Below are 21463 nucleotides of genomic sequence, written 5' to 3' on the forward strand. Positions count from 1 at the left end.
TTCAACCTGAATAACTATGTAATTTTGCCTGTCCCTGTAATACCGACCTGTCTGATCATTAATTTTTCTGAAGGGGGACTTTAAATATTATATCAAGCCCCGATGAAAATCAAGGTTAAAATGTGTTGGCTGTGTATTCTTTAAATAGTAAATTACAAGTCATCTGTGCACTCGCCTATAGATAGGTCTGCCACTCTTTCCTTTTCCTCTCATCTAAAGTTCCCTCAGCTTTATGCTGTAGCAGCAGCCTAGCAACAGTTAATGAGATCATACCTTTTTTGTTGACTAAAAAAATTTAAATCTGAAGTCCTCATACCTCTAGCATTGTGCTCTTTGGACCAGGCCAAATTCAGGTACTAATCCCATTAAAAATAAGTTTGATGATATATAAGTAAATACAATAATTAGTGACTAGTCAACCTTTTAGACTATCAAGGTAGATAACTAGAGCATAAAACTTTTTTATTACATACATATACAGGCAGTTTTGGCTATTTTGGGCATTCAGTAGTGCACAGCAGCAAATATATTATTATACATTAGTTATTTAGGATATAATTGCCAAACTACTAGAACAAGTACAGTTGATCTCCATTTGCCATGATAAATGCTTAAAAAACAAACATGCAGTTTCAGAAGCGTTTCACCTTTCATTCATCAAGGTTTATAGTGGTGAATTATGTGACGTTGGAGCAGTATAAAAGCTTAGTCTAACATTTCAGACCAGGCAACAAAAACGTTTGTCAAGTGAGACAATGATTTACTACCACACTTTTTATTTAATACCTTGAAATTCCAATATTATGGTGGTTTTTTTTTTTTTTTTTTTTTTATAGCTAGACTTTCTGAGAGTTGCTTTTATTTGTAGATCTGTTGACGCTTGACATATCAACATCCAACACTCCACAAATACCATATTCTTTTAAAATTCATTATATGGCCTAATAATCATTAGATTAGATGCTTGGTCATTGGGATGTGTATATGTATTTAAAAACGAACACTAGCTTTACAAAAATACATTAGAGATCCCCTTTTAGATCACCAATATGTACCCATTAGACAAAAAGTGGGGTGTTATTAAAAAATTGGCCAAAATTTTATTATCAGGTAGTCTTGCCTGTTTACCATGAACCTGTACTTTAGCCATTCAGCACAAAATACCTGTTTCACTTGATAGCCTTTGGCAACTTTTATTGATACTTACCTTCTAATTTACCATTTTCTCCATTCGCCTTTAGTAGTCCTAAGAGAATGTCCTGTACAGGCTCTAGCGCAGTCTGGACTGGCATTAAATCAGGGGTTAGGAGGCCCCCTTCACCCTGTGGCAACACTTATTATGCAAAATAAGAAGTAGTAAAATGGGTTACATTCTTCCTTCATATATTTTAATATGCCATAGTAGCAAAACAGGGCAGTAGTTGGGTGCAGAAATGTAATTGGAGACAGTAGGTTGACATTATGTCACTTTTATCCTATTCATGTACTGTTACAAGTCCTTTGCTGATGGGTACCAATAGACCAGAGTAGCATCTGGTGAAATAAAGACTTGCCTGATGTACATTCACTACCAAGCCAACTATGTAAATGACAATCACCTAAAAGTCTTTTTTTCAGAGTTTGTTGTTTGCAAAATTACTTCATTTCTTGAACTAAAGCAAAATAAGTTTAAACTAAAATGTTAATTTGAATACAGTATAAAATATTTGTTCACAGTCAAATTCTTCTTTAAAGCTCAACCCCAGCCTAAACTATTTCATTTTGGATAAAGCAGATAAAGGTTGGGGCCAGGTTTTTATTGTTGCCTGTGTCTATAATGGGGTGAATTCCCCTCAATTTCTCTCTGAACAGGAAATAAGAGGAAACCAAGCCACCATGTATACAAACATTAAAATATTTAGTAAGGATTACAGGGAGTAGCGAGGATTAAAAGTTTGGCTTTTATTGTAGCCTGTGCCTTCTAATCCCAGTGACACCCCTTCCTCCCTTTGAATGCATAGTGGGTCAAAGAGGTAAGGCAAGTCCCCCCAATAGGTTCACAAACATAAATAAAAACCTTTTAGAACTGTAACTTTTCCCCACTTTATTCAAAACTAGAAAAAACAGGTTCTGGGTTAAGGCTTAACCCCACCCTCCACCCCTTAGACCTTTACATCCTTCAAAAACCACTCCCCTATTTTATGAACAACTTGATATCTCGGAGTCTGCTTTATAGCTGCACATGCTTTACAGTAAAAATATGGCCACCCATCGTCTATTGTAACATAGTATCGGGATCTCCAGTTGAAATACTTTTGGTACTTCTCATCATCCTTGTCCAGCTCAAGAAGGTAATTGGCCAGTTCCTTTGCACTTGGAAAATCATCAACATGAATGAAGGCATCTCCTGGGACAAAACGTTCATAGTTCTCACGGGACGTTCCTAATACAATTGGAACAGCCCATGATCCAAAGGCATTTACCCAAAGCTTCTCTGTGATATAGTCCTTATATATGGAATTCTCGAAAGACAAGTAGAATTTGTATTGAGATATTGTTGGAAGGAAATCCTTTGAGCTAAGTGGCATGTGTCGAGCTCCATAAACATCTATGTGAATATGTTTCTTCAGCTCTTCATAATAAGCAATGCGAGAAGCACCGGGATACCACTTGCTAACTACCCATGATACGAACTTGGACTTCTTGGGGACAGTGACAGTTTGAGGTTCTTTCAATATTTCCAACCGGCCATATGGGATGTAAATATCTGAATCCTGACGAAATGTCATTGTCATATTGAATAAGTTGTCGAACATGTCCAAATTTGTAATAATCCTTGGAGGCTCCAAGTTCAGCCATATCCAATGCTGAAAATAAGGTCTGGGCTGTTGGGGCAGATCATTTTTATTATGCATAATATCTGCATGATGTACAATAATGGCATTGGCATTACCAAATAGTCTCCTGTCTGTTGACAGTTTGCACCCAGGAAAGCCATATCCAGTACACTTGTGTAATGGAAACTGCTGCCCCCATGGCCAATTCCAAACTAGAACAAGAGTGTCTCTTGGTGTTGGTGCTGGTACCGTCACTGATGTCTTGTTCTGGACCTTATTATCCTGCATATGTGTACTTTCAGGACATTCTGATTTATGTGGAAAAATGTCTAACCGGTACCAGAAGAATGTAAGGAGAAACACAACTATAAATAGTAAAAATCCGCTTAGGTGATACTGATTGATGGATGCCAAGATCATCTTTCATCTGTGGAAAAAGTAAGAAGCAACACATTATATTTGAAATTAAATTCACTTTATTCCATTTATATTTAAAAAAAAAAGAACTGTTAGATCAACCACTTTGTAATAAAAGATAGAGGCAATCCCTAATTTTCTAATGGTGACAACAGAACATTGTGGTTGGATAATGCATCCTGAAACAGGAAATTGTGATCTCTATTGGATAGCCAACACAAAGGAGGCAGAGAGTCAGAGAGAGACAGTGATGCCATGTTATACCAGAAAGCATCTGAACATTGAAGATATTGAGAATGACTTTTGCAATCACATGCATGATAAACTTTCCTGAGAGTTTAGTAACTGAGTTGACATATACATTAACCCTAAATGAATGAATAATTAATTGTCTACTCGGCTGGTGATCCTACTACCCAACCCTTCCCTATGTATGTCTCCAGCACTTTTTCTCCTGTGGCTCCTTTTCTAGAGCATTTCGCAACCAGGGTTTTGGGGAGCCCTAGGGAGCAGTTTGGGACTCTCAGGCCAGTTTAATAGATTCTAAAGATCTTTGTGGGTAACTGTAAGGGTGACATGGCATTTATGTAAGAAGATTTTTTCCTATTGTCCCCCGTGCTAATATACTGTGAGCTGTGGATATAGTAATTATTGGAGGGGTTCCCTCAAGACCTGAAAGTTAGTTCAAGGGGTTCCCCTATGTTTGAAATGTTGAGAAATACTGCTTTAGAGCGTCATTCCACATGACAATAGAAATTAACCTTCTCTAGAATCTTTACAACATACCCTCAACATCTATACTTTGGCACCAAACTTTGATCTTGAAAACTTTAAATGGTAAACATGATTTCCATGACTTCTATGGGTAATACCGACAAATCACCCTGTTTTTAGACTGAAAGCTCTCAGGGTTCTCATTGCTGCTATTTTACACATTTGTCTATGTTTTATGTTATTCTACCTTGTGTACCTCATTACATTGTGCCTTGCTACAGAAAATTATTTTGGCCTTATTATTGCAATAATTAAACATTTCATGAGAAATACCAATTCATCTATATACATTAGGGGTGCCCAACCTACGGCAGCCACATCCGTCCCTTTCCTTATTCCCTCTCCGGTCTCTCTGCTCGTTGTCTTGCGGGGGATGTAGCGCACATCCTCTATTTTCCTTTGAGATCAGGCTGCCAGTAGAGGGAGCTTCCTGAGCATGCTCAATGTGAGCTCCCTGAGAGCGGGCGTGTTCTATAGACCTGGCAATCAGCTCTGGCTGCTCCCCCCCCAACCTTGTATTTGGACATAATCCCAGCAGCAGCAGCATGAGAGCTGTTTGTGCCCATGCTGCCGTTGTATACCTTCATATCTCCTACACTGATTATCATAGAAACATGAATATTGCAGAGTACTCCGGGGACCCTGAGAGCTGTAACCTAAATTAATTTTAGCCCTCTAAACATAACAAGTTGCAAGATGCGGGGTCACAAGCATCAAATCACAATAACAAGCAGGGATATTTTCTCATTAAAGGCACTAATTCAAGACCTTCAAGGTCTCCAAATTAATTAATTAATTAGAGGCCACTTCCATGGCAATGAGCATTAGGGTACTGTCATTTTGCTCTGTCCTGTGTTGCCCCAAATAAATTTTTGCTTATTCACAAAACTCCAAGACGACATTCAGACTGGCAGTGAGGTTGTGGTGCAGTTACCCCTTCCTCATTCCATGGAACCCTGTCTAGGTGGAGACGCTCATTGCCGCCTGGAGTCAAACCTGCAGACGCTGCGGTGTGGGGGACTGAGCACGTGGTGGGGTGCCTGTTACACATAGCTGGCCACTTAACTTCTGTGACCCTCAGTTGTTGGCAACTGGAAATGTGGAAGCCAGTAGGAAATGCCTTTTGCCCCCCCCCAGTAAAATAAAATTTTATACCAATCATATCATGCTTCCCTGTCACACATAGCTATCCCCTTTCTCTCTATAAACCCCAATTACTCTGTAAGAAAGGGGAAATGTAACTGCAAGTGGGGGACTCTTGTGGCTAACTCCCCCTAAAATGTAATCCCTACGGCGCCATCACAGGATATGAAAAACTGCACCTGTCATACCAGGCTACCCTGTCACACATAGTTGGCTACTTACCTTCTGTGGACTAATTTCTCAGGAATGGGGATATGTAGGGACCTGAAGTTGTATTAGTAAGAACCCATTGGCTATCTGACACATGAATTGCATTTCACTGGAAGTATCCATTCCGTTTAGATTTTGGAGTACAAAAAGGTTACCGGCCCCCAATAACTGACAGGATGTATTGTATGGTGTAGTTTCTGCTCTTTGGTACAGGAATGGTGAGCGGGGAGCAATATATACCTGACCAGCACTGTATGATATATAAATAATATGATATATAAATAATAAAATGTTCCATTAATAAATTGAGCATCAAATAATGAGTGCAGAAATTCTTGATTTGTTGTTTCCTATATTTGGTGTACATTGCAGTAACTAAAAACGTTAATATTTTGGGTGGTGTTTACATGGTGGGGAATCCATCTTTGCCCCCCCCCCCTTTAAATTTAAAGGAAAAGGAGTTTGGCAGTGATCAGTGTGCAATAGATTGAGGTGGTACTGGGCAGCAAGGGTCAAAAATATCGATTGCAGATGCTTGGTGGGAGTTTTCTGGTGGGAGCTGGTTATGGATTCTAGGGCTTGCAAGCAAACTGTTTATTGGAAAATGCAGGAATTTTTGTTTAGGTCAACTTGTACTGGTTATTGTGTTAATAAAGTTGTATCAGTGTTAAGGTAATATACAATGTAAGTTTTTTTTTTTTTTTGTTTTTTTTTTTTGTTTCTTGTATATAAGCTATTGTGTTTTGTAATAAATGGCTTCTACAGCTATTTAACCTCCAACTGGGAGTATTGTATTTTTGAGCTACCCTGGTCATGACCAGTAAAGTACTTTCATCATTCCATTCAGTCACCCTGAGGAAAGGAATGGCAATTGGTAGAATTAAACCATTAAATCAGAAAGTCAGACCCAGGAACCAAAACAAATGGGAACAAAGGGTTTTTTGTTTGAGGTTAAAACAGTCCTAATTTTGTCTCAGGCAGATTATTTTCGAAGGTTAAGTTTACTTATTTTCACTAAAAGATACATAGATACCTGGAAAATTCAGTAAGCATCATGAATGGTGCTATTATTTTAGCACCACCACACCTTTCTTTACCACTCTTAAATTCTTTGTAAGAAAAACATGTAATCCTATAACAGACACACCAAAAAACCTAGAAATGTTTAAATACAACAGGCTGTGCAGCTTGCACATTGCTTGAGGTATTTCTAACATAATAAGGGGTAAACCACATAAACAGGATGCAATAGATAGAAACAACCTGGCATCAACAGCTTAAAAAACACACAATCTTTCTTTTGCTGCACGTGTTGTTGGATGTACAATCGTTCATTGTGGAACAGTATCTGAATACATGATAGCAGATGAAATATGATCACCAAAACCAATCCATCCAGATGGATTGCTTGTTACAGCTAAGAATCCTTGTGAAACTTTTGACATGTTGGAAACTTTTTAAAGAATGATTACTTCATAAAATGTCTGTCATCATTTGTTTTGAAACTACTTGTGATAATTATTGGGTATCGTTTATTTTGAAGGATAATTGTCAACCATGTGCAGACAGTTTTAGGCTTGGGTCTGAAAGTATTTTTCTAAAATTTGTGTTCACACTTTTCTTAACTTGTAGAAACTTCACATGTGATTTCATTGAAATAGATAAATATATATAAAAGTAATAACTGACATTACAGGAAAATGTGCAATGATGCATTTGGTTTAGTGCACCCAAAATTATGAGCAGCTGTTTTAGTTCTATGTAGAAGGAAGAATGAAGGAGGTGATGCACAACTGTGTCCTCCCAAACAATACAACAAGAGCTGTTGCTATTATTTAATGATCCAGCACACCATAACCACAATTTATTAAAGTTCTCCAAGGCTGGGGAGGATAGACTTTCACCAGTGAAGCTGGGTGATCCAGCAAACCTTCACCTAAGAAAGTGTTTCCTCTCCAGAGTTGGAGAGCTTTAAAAAAAACAGGCTCCATGTTTTAGATGATCCAGCACATCATGTCTCAGGACCACTGAATATGAACAATCATCTTAGACAATAAAAAACAGCTTTTAAATTGAGCTTTAAAAAAGTAAATATAGATACATTTAAATCATGTGTCATGCATTAATTTTACCCTTGTTTGACTTTATTCTTCCTTACTCATAAAAAGAATGTATGACAATATTGGTCTTAAATTAGAGTAAATACTCGAGTATAGATCAAGATTTTAAAAAAAGAGACTTGGTAAAATGTGTAACAATGTTTGTTACACTATAGGAGGAGCTTTATACTGGTGGCTCTACACAAAGTATAATAAAGAAGCAAATTACCTATCATAATCAATTCAAAAGAATGGAATGTGTTACCTGTATTAAGGAAAAAATTATATAGAGGCAGAGCCCATGTAATTTTAGATTCTTTGGCTTCCAAAGAAATAGAGAGGTGCATAGGAACCCTTGGAACATAAACTGGGGTGAAATTGGAGCTGATTAGGACATTAAACAGCAGTGATTGTGATTTGGTTTAAAGTATTCTATTGAAGTTTGAAGTTACATTTGAAGGCTGAAAACACATTGATAGATGCAAGTGAAAATGAAAAACAGGGTTGTAACTGATTACAGATTATGAATTGCGTCATTTTTGATTTCATGCTTTCCTACTTGCCCTGCGGCCATTAAGGCATGTCGTGTGATATATTGGAGGGGAGAAGCAACAAACAAAATATCTTCTAAGGAAGTGGACTGGGGTTCCGCAAAATGCGTAGAGAATACTAAAGCTCCCCATGTATCCGGAGATATATACCTACATGATGACAAGGATTTTATGTTGTGATTTTAAAATAAGTCAATAAATGCTATTTAAAGTGATGTTTTATTTACAAATTATATTATGGATGCCAAAATTTATTCCTGCATATAAAGTCTTACATGTTTTTGTACTTTTATTTTTGAATTTATATTGTGTATATAATGTAAATTTGCTATAAAATCTATTTAAAGTGATACAATTTATGCTCTGTGCGTTCTGTGAGCAATATTTTTTTCTCAATCGATGTGTTAAGTTCAGCACTGATAAACTTACAAACATAAAGTATATCTTTAGATAACAGTATATTTTTAAATACAGGAGAAAAAATTGAAAACCTCTGGGTTTTTTTTTTGGTTCCTTTACTTTGCTGTTTCATATTGAGAAGATTTCCCTTCATGCTATGTACACCCCCACAAAATTGTCCCCCGGGTTAAACAGTTGTAATTGTCTCGGGGGGAAAAACTCTGTAACTGTAACAACTGTACAGCTTTTCCATGACATTATTTAGCAATCCACCACAGCAAATCACTAAACGACCATCCAGGGGAAACTGCTGTGATTTTCTATGGGGAGGACGCAGTGTGCCTTTTGCTTGTCTTTCCTCTCCAAAGAACTGAACACTGTTGACTGCACAGGACTTGTTTGTCTTACTGTCACTGGAAATGGTCATGATGATCATCATTTCCAGTGACATAACTTTGATGTCTGTACATTGCTTTGGTTCTCATTTTGGAGACTCAACATCATTATTATGATTACACAGTATTTTTTATAGCGCTGACATATTACACAGCACTTTAATGTCCATAGTCATGTCACTAACTGTCTCTCACAATCTAACTCCCTACCATTGTTATATGTCTTTAACACAGTAAATTTTGGTGGCAGCCAATTAACATAACTGCATATTTTTGTAATGTAGGAGGAAACCAGAGTACACCCAGAGGAAACCCATGCAAACACAGGGAGAACCTGCAAACTCCATGCTGATAGTGTTCTAGATGAAATTCAAGAGTGCTAACCTCTAAGCCACTGTGCTGCCAACATCACTCAGAGGTAATTTCTCCAAAGTGAAGAGAAGTCCTCTAAAGCCATGTACAGATAATAGATTTCCACTGCCTGGGACAAATGTTCTTATACATCTCAACTTATCATCTATGTTCCGTAGAACTCTCCTCTGAGGATATTTAGTGATCCATCATGCTGTTTCAGAATGGGGAGGACGCAGCAGGGTGCTGCTTTTTCCACCTACCTCCTTTTTCCATAGAATGGCTATGGATGCACATCGGAATGTAATTTCACCCATAATGTCTCAGTACCTCCACATTCTTCATCAACAAGCTAATGTTTTATTCTTTTTTTTTTTAAAGTTCACCTGGAGACAGACACTACCGCAATTGTTCATTTACAGAAAAATATTAACAACTGACAATATATTCTGCAGTTACACCCAAAGCTGACACTTCTTTGCTTAAAGTTATGACTGTTCATCCCTTCCTAACATATTCTCTACCATGTCTTCTAACTATAGTATGTCTTCAGCTCCATAACTGATCATCCCCCCACACATTTACCCCACTATCTGCAATAAGCGCTGTCTGCCATCCTGATATTCAATTGATCTGTTGCTTTAGTTATATAAATATATGGCAAATTCTGCATTGAGCAAAATCTTCAGCTTTAAAGCCCCCCATTATACCAGTAAAATTCCAAACAATATATGCAAATAATTAAAAATAATAAAAAAAATACTTACAATTTTTAATATCCAGCTGCTTTATAGTGCTGTGTTTTAACTCTGCCTTGCCTAATCCACTTTGTTCAAGAGGGACATATAAATGAGTCAAGGTAAAGCAAACCAAAATCAGCTCAGGTCACACCCAACCCCTCCCTTTTATTTAGGGATTTCAAATATAATAGAGGAAAAGGAGTCAGAACATGTTTTAAAGTATTTCAAAGTCAATAGGAAAGTTATAGGGACTGCAGACAATCATTGCAGACATTCGATCACTTGTAGTTTTTTTAGCCTAGACTATTTAGAACAATATCACAGTGTCTTTGTCCTAAACCAGACCTAAACTAAATTTTTTACTTTACATTAAAGGGTAGCCAACCCTTTTATATAAAGTAACAATGTTCTTTTTTTCCTGCACACCCTTTTATTTTAGCAAAAAGGGAAAAGCCCCTTCTCTTTTGTCTTGATCAGGATGCTCAAGACTGAATGGGAGCGCAGAGCCTTCTGGGGTACCCACATCACACATCTCAGGAGGCTCCTAGCTACTTCTTCTGCCTAATCTCAGGCTTTTTCCTAAACTAAGGGGATATATGAGACATATATGCAGTGGGATCAGCTCTTTTTTTTCCCCTTTACAGAAGGCTATGTCACCCGATCTTGCACCTGCGCAGAGAGAGTTTGGGTGACTTAGCCAGAAGAAGGGTTGGAGAATGGAGGGTTCATAGAGGTGCAGTTTTTTGTTAATTGCAAAAGACAGAGGTGATGTTTTTTTCTGCAATTAAAACTTACCTACCTGTTTCTAATCTTTTCTTTATTATACAGTGAACTGCACATGTGCAATTCAATGGCCCTGATTTATTAAAGCTCTCCAAGGGACCAGATCCAATACAGGTTTGCTGAATCACCCAGCTTCACACCTGAAAGTGTATACTCCCCAGCCTTGGAGAGCTTTATTAAATAAGGCCCAATGTCTGATCTGGCATAGCTGTTCGAAGTAGAAGTTACATAATTCCAGCATGGTAAATAGGATAACCCAAACCAAAGATCCCAAACCTGAAAAAGGACCACAGTGCCAGTGAAGAACTAGGGCTGAGCTTAGCTAAATAATTGTGAACAGGCAGGTAAGTTTGTTTTATTACAGAAGAGGCATAGCCTATCCCTTATGAAATAAAGTGAGGTTGCGGTGCATTTAATGATTCCGCAGCCCAGGAACCACTGCCTCTTGGGAGCCTCAATGTTTTTCAGATTATAGCAGTGTTTCTCAACCTTTTTAACATGGAGGACCATTGAAATAACTGTTAGGTCTTCAGGGAATTTCTCTTCCATAATTACTATATCAACAGCTCCGAGTACATTAGTAAGGTGGTCAGTGGGAAGAATTCTTCTTACATTGCTGGCCAGTGGGAAGAATGTCACCATTACAGGTAGCCAAAAATATAATTGGTGTCAGTTAAACTGACCTGAGTGCTACAAATTGCTCGTTGCTCAAGGAACCCTTGGTTTATAGAATAAAAAGTAAATTTAAGATCCACAGTAAACATATTTTTCACAGTACCCTTTTTCTTTTAACTAACCAAATAGATGTTTTTTTGCAGCTTTTGTTAGATTCTATATAAAATTACTTATTTTTTTGTAAGGAGGATGTTTTACTTTGACATTTTCTCAAACGTTCTCTGGTGGGAATCAGTTACTGCCGTTAACCTCCCTGGCGGTCTAATTATGTCCGTATTTTTAGGTCAAAAGCGGTACATTGTTTTGCATGTACATTTGTTGTTTATCCCCCACCCAGCTTTCTAATTCTGTCCGTATTTCCAGGCAAAATGCGTTACATTGTTTTTGCATGGAAATTTGGTTTACATTGTAGGCCTATAATTCTTACGCATAACTCACCGAAATATGTCCAATAATTAATAAATTTAATAATGAACTTTAAAAAAAAAAAAACACAAAATAAAATAGTGATGTATGTAATATAACTGTACAGTAGCATGTATAATATATATATATATATATTACAGTTGGGTCCATAAATATTTGGACAGAGACAACTGTTTTCTAATTTTGGTTCTGTACATTGCCACAATGAATTTTAAATTAAACAACTCAGTTGAACTGTAGAACAAAAAAAATGCATAAAAAAGGCTTTAGTTCCTCACATTTTTATGCATTTTTTTCGTCGCTATGTTAACTTTCACTGTCTGATGACAAGTTTCCTGGTAAATCACTATCGCTCAATTCTGCAAGTGACTCCTAATCACTATCGCTGCTTTCTAGTTGATCAAAAACAGCTCTTGCATTGGCCAGATGCCTTTTGGATGCCATGGATGTGGTCAAGTCTCCAGTAAGAAGTCAGGAACGTTCAAGGTCAGAGACAAGTGTTGAAATGAGGAAGAGGTCAGGAAAAGTTTGAGCAAAGGTCAGACTAAGGTCAGGGCTGATAGTGGACAAACTGTATATCAGGGCACTGGACAAGGCTGTTGCATGCACTAATAGATGTACTTTTGCATTTATTATTTATTGTATTTTACTGTATTCAATGATTTAAAAGCAGATTACAATGTTATCTGCTTTTAAATTTCCCACCAGACCAGGCCTGCCCAGTGTACCGACGCTTCACACATCACATTGAGGATGCAATACAGAAGCTGCCCGGGGATTGCTGAGGACGCTGCTGGATCATGGGGCACAGGTATGATTTATTTTTCCTACCCCAAGTGTGGCTCGGGGCTACCGCATTTTATATACAAAATTCAAAAAGTCATACATTCATAAAGTCAAACTGAAACCACAAATCAAAACAAAAAATACAAGCAGGCATGTTTATTGCAAAAAGGAAAGTTAATGTCTATTCTGCAATAAAACAAACTCACCTGCATGTTCACAACTAGTTAGATATACTCACCCCTCCTAGCCGTGGCGAAGGCATCCTCACCAGTTTTTCCGGTTCTGCATTTAGGATCCTTACATTGTATTGATAGACCTATTTAAAATAATGGTTACACATGTTCTGGTAATACATGCTGCTGAAGAATATAATATAATGGGCCTGATTTATTAAAGTTCTGCTAAGACTTGAGAAGATAGACTATAACGGGAGACCCTGGGTGATCCAGAAAATTTGGAAAAGCTCTGGCCCAGGACTGAATTTATTTTAAGAAATTAATTTCAGGTTTGCTAGAACTAGAGGTCCTTCTCTTTTTAAAAATTACAAGGTAATTGGTTTTACTGTTCAGTTTTGAACTGATTACAAAATCGACTTGAACATCCACACTTTTTTTATTGGTTCTCTTAAAATCAAACGATGGCTTGACTGAGCTATCACGGTTTATATCATTTGTGATCACGGTGGACAGCTCTGCACTTTTATTACACTCTTACAGCCCGTATTATAAATAATGTAAATAGAGGCTGTAAATTCTTTGCCAAAGTAAATTGTGCATGTTATTACCATGGGCGGTTTTCTGAGGTAGGAGCTCAGAAAAAGGGGATACTAAGTAAATATGAAAAAATGAAATGCAGGACATGGGACATTTGAAAATGAAAAATTGGCTTTAAATGTATGTGTCAGGATAGGAGTTAATGCTAATGCTGGCTTATCAAACTGGCTGATATTAGGAAATATAGCTGGTGACTTTATAAAAAATTAATCCTTAACTATCCTTAGTAGAAAGAATGCCTCTTACATTGCTGACCAGTGAGAAGAATGTTACCCCTATAGACAAATCAAAAAAGTAATTATTATAAGCAATTAATACATCGAACACTAGTCAGTTGGATTAAAATACACAGCACTGAACAGTTTGGGCAAAATATAAAAAAAAAAATTGAACATCAGTGCTCAACCCAGAAATTTTAGGCGGGTGGCAGCACCTGTATTGTGACCAAACGCTTCAGTAACCACTCAAAAACAGCCGGGTGGGTGCTAAAAAGTGCTGGGTGGTGCGCCCAGCTAAAAGGGCCTGGGGAGAAACCTGAACATTCTAACAAGTCAGGCATTTTAAAGTTAGAACAAAGTATAGGGGGTAGGTAGGGTTCCATTGAGCCCTGGTTGAGAAACACTGATTAAACAGGTTCCAAATAAATGGCAAATGATCAGTGAACTGAATATTTGGAACAATGTATTGCACTTTAATATATTTTAGTTTATATAATGTAGAATAAGACCTGAGGACTCTCCTGGCTGCCGAAGGATAGAGAACCAGCAATACTTAATAGCAAAACACCAATACCAAAGAACTTGGCTGTGTAAGGAACTTACCCGCCCTGCGAGCCCGCGGTGTCCCTGGGGTTCCCAGCCACAGTAACAGGCAGCATGGCCGAGGCTGCTGTCCTGCTCGCAGCTTGTCTGTCTCTACAGGCGGAGGGATCCGCCCTGGCCAAAGTACTGTTCAGCCACTGCCAGCCCTGACCTCGGATTGTTACTGACCTGCATTTGCCTTATCCTTCTGTACCTTGCTTGATTGAAATTAACCCTTGCTGTGCTGTGCTGCTTTGAATAAACCTGATTCAAGGATATCTGGAGTTGGTTGTGGTTTGTGTGCCCAGGCGCATTACAGGCTGAATAAAGAAATTGTACGGTTTTTGCATCCATATTTGTTCAAAGTCAGCACATGGTAGATCCAGTGACATTACATTCACTTTATGCAATCTCTAAAAGCTGGTAAAATGAGTTTTTTAGAGTTTTTTTTTTTTTTTAGCATGTGTTGACTTTGAACAACATTAAGGAGACATAGCTGGTTAAGCCTCCCCTCCACTTGCAGTGCACCTTCTCCTTTATGTTCACCCTTGCATGGTGTATTGTTGCTCTTTTGGCATGACATATGACTGCAATGTATTGATACTAATGTAACAATAATACCTACCACCTATACTCCTGATGAAGCAGACTTGTATCTGCAAAATATGTTGAGAATGAAACAAAGTGTGTAATCATGCCTACTCACATTAGGGCCTTAAGCTGCGTACACACGTCAGATTTTTATAGCCCGATAATCGGCATCGGCCAGATATCGGGCGAAAATCTGGCGTGTGTACAGTCAGCGTCGTCCATCGTCCGAACGACTGTCCTGAGAACGGTGAGAACTTACATTGCAGTGACTTCATTGCTCACTCACAGAGGAACAAAGAGAATGTTAAAGATGAAATAGACAAACTAGCTCTTTACATCACTATCGGAAAAGATTTAAACCTTGCAGTGCGTAGCTAGACCTAGAGGGCTAATTCAATCCTAAATTGTGGTAATGCATGTATCAATTTGGAGCCATACATTTGATTAGCATCCCGATATACTAAACCAATGTACCCCTAACAAACCCCTAGTAGCAAGTTTTTTTCATTCTCTGTATAACAAATGACATTGAATAATGTATAGTCCAAGATTTTGTGTATGTAGCTCCCAAACTGTTACACTGATTAGTGCTGATGGAAAAGATCATTGGCCTCCTAAAAAATGGGATAAAAATCAACAAACATTTCAATGAAGATCTATTGTTTCTTTTATTCTGGAGTCTGTCTATTTAATGATAGTGTTTTATGCGGTTTAATTATTAACACAATAAAAATGTATTCCAAAGTACTTCCTGTAGTGGTTACGAAGGTTGATGTGGGTGTGCAGTAAATGGAGTCGCCTTATGTGTTGTGTTACCACACTTACAAAAAGAAAAAAAAGCTAATATTTTGTTTGATCGTCTTTAGTTTTAGGTATGACATGCATTCACTGTGGTATTATTTCAATAGGCTTACACAATTACGTCAAAATAGGTATTTCCTCCCAAGGTTGCATTCCTTTTTCGACAAAATCTTGTATTAATGATGGGGGAGTTGGACACTCTCCAGGTTTTCTCCAGGACATCCCATACATTCTCGCTAGGTTTTAGGTCCGGCATTTATGGTGGCCAATCAATTTCTAAAACCAATGTCTTTTGCTCCCTGAACCCCTCTTTCACAATTTGAACCTGATGAATCCTAGCATTTTCATCTTACAAGATACCTGAGCCATCAGGGTAGAAAAAAGTACATTGATGTAATTCTGTACTTTTAGGTAGCCAACTGACTTTAATTTTTGGGCCACATAAAGTTGCTGAAGCAGATCTGACCAATTGAAACAATCCCAGACCATAACATTGCCACCACAGGCTTGGGGACGTTTTTGACCAGGTAGTGTATATAAAACTTAGAGCATTTATACCTCAAAACACAAATATACACCAAAATTTTGGACCTCTTAAATATACTAATTAAGCATTAAAACAGATTTAAGTAGATATATGCTGCTTTGCTAGGTGTTCAATGTCAACTTTGGGTAGCTTCACTGTTCAGTTATGTGATGAAGATCTGCAACTACTGGAGCTCTTTGGCTATCTGCAGCTTCCAGAGGAACTAAACTCCAAATCCCCCCCAAACACAAAAAATACACTTACCTTCAATCCCGCAGGGCAGTCCAATCCATCCGGAGGTGATTGGGTGGCTCAGATGCTCGAGCATGCTTGAAAGGAGCACCCAAGAGCCTCCTGGGATGCATGACGTAGGTATCCCAGGAGGCTTTGCTCCCCCATTCATTCTTGATTGCCTAGGCAGAGGCAGTTGCACTAGAAAAAACAGAATTTTTACTTTACAGTAAAGGGGTCTGTCTGTCCTTTTCTGTAAAGTGAAATTTCTGAGTTTAGGTATGTTTTAAATCATCCTGTGTCATTCTGTCACTGTCTGTCATTTGCAACCCCTATTTAATGTACAGTGCTGCGTAATATGTTGGCGCTATAAAAAATACTGTTTAATAATATAATAATAATAAAAATATTATTAAATGAACCAGGGTACTATAGCATTATGGATTCTGCAAAGTCTTCATAATGCTCCATTGCTCAACTACAGTGCCGTTCTGCTTTTCCCACTCCTACTACTGACAGCCACACCAGTGACCAACCTAAATCAGTTTTGCTGTCATCTTTTTTAACAGAAAAGGTGCAACACCCAGGTCCAGTGCCAGTGCTCATCAGACTCCAGTCCCCACCTCTTCACCTATAGCAAGCCCCCGCTAAGCCTCGGGAAGATCAGGGTCAAAGGCAAAGTTTGGCCCAGGCAGGAAATGATAGAGTTATCGAGAGTAAATAATCAAAACTGTGAATAAGCCCTTAAGGAATTTTTACCTACTTTAGGCTTTGGTAAAGGTAACAAAAATTTGTCAAAATTATTATTAAAAAGTGCTTCTTTAGAACTGAAAAAGAAGGTAAAAGTTATCTTTAGAACTGAAAGTTATCTCTTACTGGTTATTATCACATATTTATATGGCTCAATATATTTCATAGTTATGTCACTAACTGTCCCTCAGAGGAACTCCTATCCATATCCGGATTCCGGATCCTCCCAATCTGGGATAAACTTCTATCTCTATGCTTTTCTGCTACATTCACCTACACATTAACTCAAGCTCAGAACAATTCTTCCTTCTAATGTGTGTTAAATGGACCTTTTATCAATGCCAAGTTTTCTATTATTCCTAGAGGAAGGTTTGGTCTTTATTGCTGAGACATAGCATTACACAAAGCTTGTCAGAGGCAATGCGTTAAGCAAAAGAACCCTGTGGATAGGGTTAGTAGGCCCGTATTTTACAAGTGTCATCAGCACAGGAGTGCGGTACACATGAGGTTATGGGGTGCATTTGACCTGAATTTTGGAACACAGTCTGCTCTATCAGAGAGTGTATAGGTTGCAGGTAGAGCAAACCAGGTGTAGTCTTTTTTTGTAATCAAATATATGTTTATAATTAATTGGAAAACAAAGCAAAAGAATTCCCATACTCAACAGGAGTGTGTGTGTGTGTGTATGTATGTATGTATGTATGTATGTATATATATATATATATATGTATATGTAGTTGTTGGTATTTAGAGGTGACAACTGGAAAAATGATTCATTTGCAGTTGTTAGCATGATGCAATATATATAGATAGATAGATAGCACATACTAAAGAATCATTTAATTGTACACATGAAAAGCATCTTGTTATGCTGCTGTACAACATATTTAAATCAAGGCCAATTTGAAAGCTCATATTAAATAGGTTAATAGCGACACGCCTTAGCCTGGGAAATAACATGCAGGTTACATCTTGCGTTGCACAAGCCAGTATCTCAAAATTAGAAAAAAAGCAAAATGACAAAGTTTAATACATTGTAATCAATATTACAAAATTATACCCCATTTAAAGTTTAGACCTCCTAGCTGAATGGTTACCGGCTGGAACATCCAAAATGTTTTTTTTGGACTAATCACACATCTTACATGTCTGTAACCCCAAAAGACATTTTATATATTAAAAACAAGAGAATCAAAGACCACTTCCATGACCACTCTGAAGAAAAACCAGAAGAAATCTCTAAACTTGCTAAAGAAGTCTGCCAGAAGAGAGAGCTAGGAGTAAGGCCAACACGACTGGGTGGGAAGCAGAGCAGGCAGGATACGGTGAAAATTATGGGAGGGGAGACGAGAGAAAGTTCAGGAACTTGATTGGTAAAAAGAGTGCAATGGGGTGGGGAATAGAGAACATAGGAAGGTGGGGATAGAAATTTAGGTCAGAGGTCTGAGTAACATAGTGCAAGCTTTCCACCCTCCCTCCCTAGATTTTTCACTTCCAAATTCACTGTTTGGAAGTTTGGATTTGGCGGTTTGAGGTCCCTGATGGCAATGCATCAGTAATGTAAAGGAGTTGGTGGAGAACCATCTTCAGTATAAGGTCTCTTAACTAGTGAGATTTACCAGCAAGTATGAAAATTGGGCATGGGAATGGTCCGCAGTTGTGAGCTTGGCACCTCAAGCTTCAAATCCTTGAAAAGTGTCCAGTGTGTCTAATAAACAATCACTATATATCATCACTGTGGCATAACATAGTTACGCAGGCTTTAGTCCCCCACCCCAAAACCCCCCTTTTTGTTACCTCCTTTTTCAACCTTTTGCTCACTTTTACAAAAACCCCCCAATAAAACACACCAAAATTGTTGGTTAAATGGCCCATAGGCCTTTTATTATAATAAATATTAAATAGTTACTTTAATATATTTAAATAACAATTATAAATGTAAATAATATGACAATCAAATGTCAACAAATATTAAACACATAATAACCAATAAATTAACCATAAATAACCATTAAATATTCATCAAATAATTTTATCAGAAGGGGAAACATTTTTTTCCTATCTACGTCACTCAATCTCGCGCCTGGGTCAGGTGACCTAGGAACAAGAACCCATAAGAAGAGGGAAAGATGGGGGCGCCTGGAGCCAGAAAAGGCGAACTCACTACTCTTGCCAGCATCATAAACTTCATCCAGACACTAATGTCTTTGTGATCCCAATGAATTAATGGCTGGACTGCCTTGCGCTGTCTAAATTGCTCATCATAGCAGAGCCATGCCATCCCGCCATACACCCTGTGATCTTCACCTATTGCATCCAAATACCAGAACAACGCAGAGCAGTGCTCAGGGGCCTTCTCCCCAAAACCACTAGCCAAAATGGTGAACTCCCCCTTTTTCCACTCGCCAAAACCGCGATCCAAGTTAAAGCGTTCCAGCGTCAATAGTGAAAATATGTCAACAAACTCCCGCTGCAAATCTTTTACTCTTCTTACCTCATATGTGTCCCTCACACTTACCTGGTCACTGACAGACCCCGCTCCTTCTCTGGATGACTCCTGCTGCTCCAGCACCACCTCCCTGCACATCTCCTCTTCCCCTTTTTCCAACCTACCAGCCCCTCCACCAGCCGACACGCCTGGGCCACAATTTGATGCCCACAAGCCATGATACTGTAACCTGCAGGCCCGACCACGATATTGCCGGAGCCTGATGGCTCCGCTGCCATCTTCTTGGTGCCTCCACACATCTGCTGCCATATTATCAGAGACCAGCAGCCTCGCAGCCATGTTTTGGGAGCCTGGCCTCCCCTCTCCTCATGCCCCGGGGCCCCGCGATTCCCTAGCTGGGCTCCAGGAGAAACTCCCACAGACTGCTCCCGCCCTGGTTCACCTTTCTGCCTGGCCAACGGATCCCCAAGGCAAGCTGCAGACTTCCGGTAGCATGCTTCTTCTTAAACCAGCCGCATGGAGAGAGTAAGGCCGGCCGTTCATAGCCCTGCCCACCTCTCCTCCTGGGAGCCGCCATGGCCAAGGATTCTTCCCGGCCTCCACATCAGCAACAGGAGGCAATTGCTGTGCCTGGGAGGCTGGAGGGTCCCATGGTATATATATACCTATATCTACCTATATCTATATATATATATATTTATCATGCTTTACACCCTGTAAAGTCTCATAGTAAATTCCTGTGGCCTCGGCTAGAATCAGATTTGCTGGGCATCATTGAACCAAGCCTGAGGACATCTTATGGTGAAGAAGGGTTACTGTGGGGGATATGTGTGAAATGGAAGTGACCAGGCCAGCTCTGTCATTCTCATAAAATCCTGTGTTTTTCCACCTTTGAGTGGCTGGCATTCTCCTGCAGTAAAAGAGAATTAGTAAATATGTACTGATGCAGGTAAATGCAGGTACCTTTTGGTTCTTTCAGTTTATAAGTGAGAGAGGTGTGCTAGACAAGGTGCCAATACTTGTCTTAGAAGACGTACTATAAGCGTAGCTATACCAACTGCAACCTCAAATGGACTAACAACCACAGCATGTCTCTATGTTAAAAGCATGACTCTGCTAATAGCAGGAATATAGGGATAGCCCCAGGGGGTCCATAATTCTGTTTGTGGTGGCACAATACCTCTACAAATGCCGTCCATCTAATATAAAAGTTAAGACATACAATAGTGTGCAATACCTTATGACAAAATTCTCACCCCTTTTACTGTATAAGTTATCACCTTATGAGCGATGTGTGTATTTCCAATTCTCAGGTATGATGTCAACTATCCCTCTGAGCTGTTGAAGTTTTTTTTGTAAGAGAAACAAACATTTTATTGTTTAGGTAATATATAAAGTAGCTTGTTCAATGTAATATCATGCTAACAATCAACTACTTTTTCAATATTCCTTTAAGTATTCAAGGATAATCCTATTTGTACAGACTGAAGCAAAAAAATAGATTCTGTATTCTTACCAGAGAGTGTTGATAGTGATAAGTTCCCTTTGTTCCTATCCTGGACTCTTTTATTATCCTGCGCTTTTATTATCTGAGATATAGCTTGCCTAGTCCCTCCCAACAAGGGGTGGCAAATTTATTGCTGAACTAGACAAAGGTTTTATTCAGCAGGACACATACGTTTTTTTTCATTGCTTAATTTCTAGTTGCCTTGAACTCATGGTAGATATAAAAAGGCACAAAAGACCACACACAGCTCTGTACTCATTGCAATGCAATTGGTGTCAGCACCTAAACTGTTGTCCAAAATCCTTTTTCCCTTTTTCCTTCTTATTCATAATTTTATTGACTTCTCAGACTTACAGGATGCCCTCACTTTTCTGGTGTACCCAGGGAATTAATTCATGAAAATAAATTACTGTGGGAGAAGATTCTGGGTAGTATGGCAAGGGGAGTTGATGTTTGGGTTTTATCATTTT

At 38.6% G+C, this 21463-nt stretch overlaps 1 protein-coding gene across 2 annotated transcripts; it reads right to left on the minus strand.

Annotated features, from left to right (window-relative positions):
• Window positions 1-451: 451 nt before the first annotated feature.
• Window positions 452-21038, minus strand: LOC140344048 (4-galactosyl-N-acetylglucosaminide 3-alpha-L-fucosyltransferase 9-like). 2 transcript variants are annotated; one of them, XM_072430957.1, is made up of 2 exons: window positions 21003-21038; window positions 452-3243 (listed from the first exon to the last, which is right to left on the minus strand). In XM_072430957.1, the coding sequence occupies exon 2, from the start codon at window positions 3234-3236 to the stop codon at window positions 2142-2144; it is 1095 nt and encodes a 364-aa protein (XP_072287058.1). In that variant the 5' UTR covers window positions 3237-3243; window positions 21003-21038; the 3' UTR covers window positions 452-2141. The 2 variants fall into 2 exon arrangements, with proteins under 2 accessions (XP_072287058.1, XP_072287057.1); XM_072430956.1 differs by lacking the exon at window positions 21003-21038 and adding an exon at window positions 9923-10264.
• Between the last annotated feature and the right edge of the window lie 425 nt (window positions 21039-21463).

The sequence above is a fragment of the Pyxicephalus adspersus genome, chromosome Z (assembly GCF_032062135.1).
Source record: "Pyxicephalus adspersus chromosome Z, UCB_Pads_2.0, whole genome shotgun sequence".
NCBI lineage: Eukaryota > Metazoa > Chordata > Amphibia > Anura > Pyxicephalidae > Pyxicephalus > Pyxicephalus adspersus.

Coding starts and splice junctions, on each gene's coding strand:
- LOC140344048 (XM_072430957.1), bottom strand. CDS start 3,236: ATGATCTTGGCATCCATCAATCAGTATCACCTAAGCGGATTTTTACTA.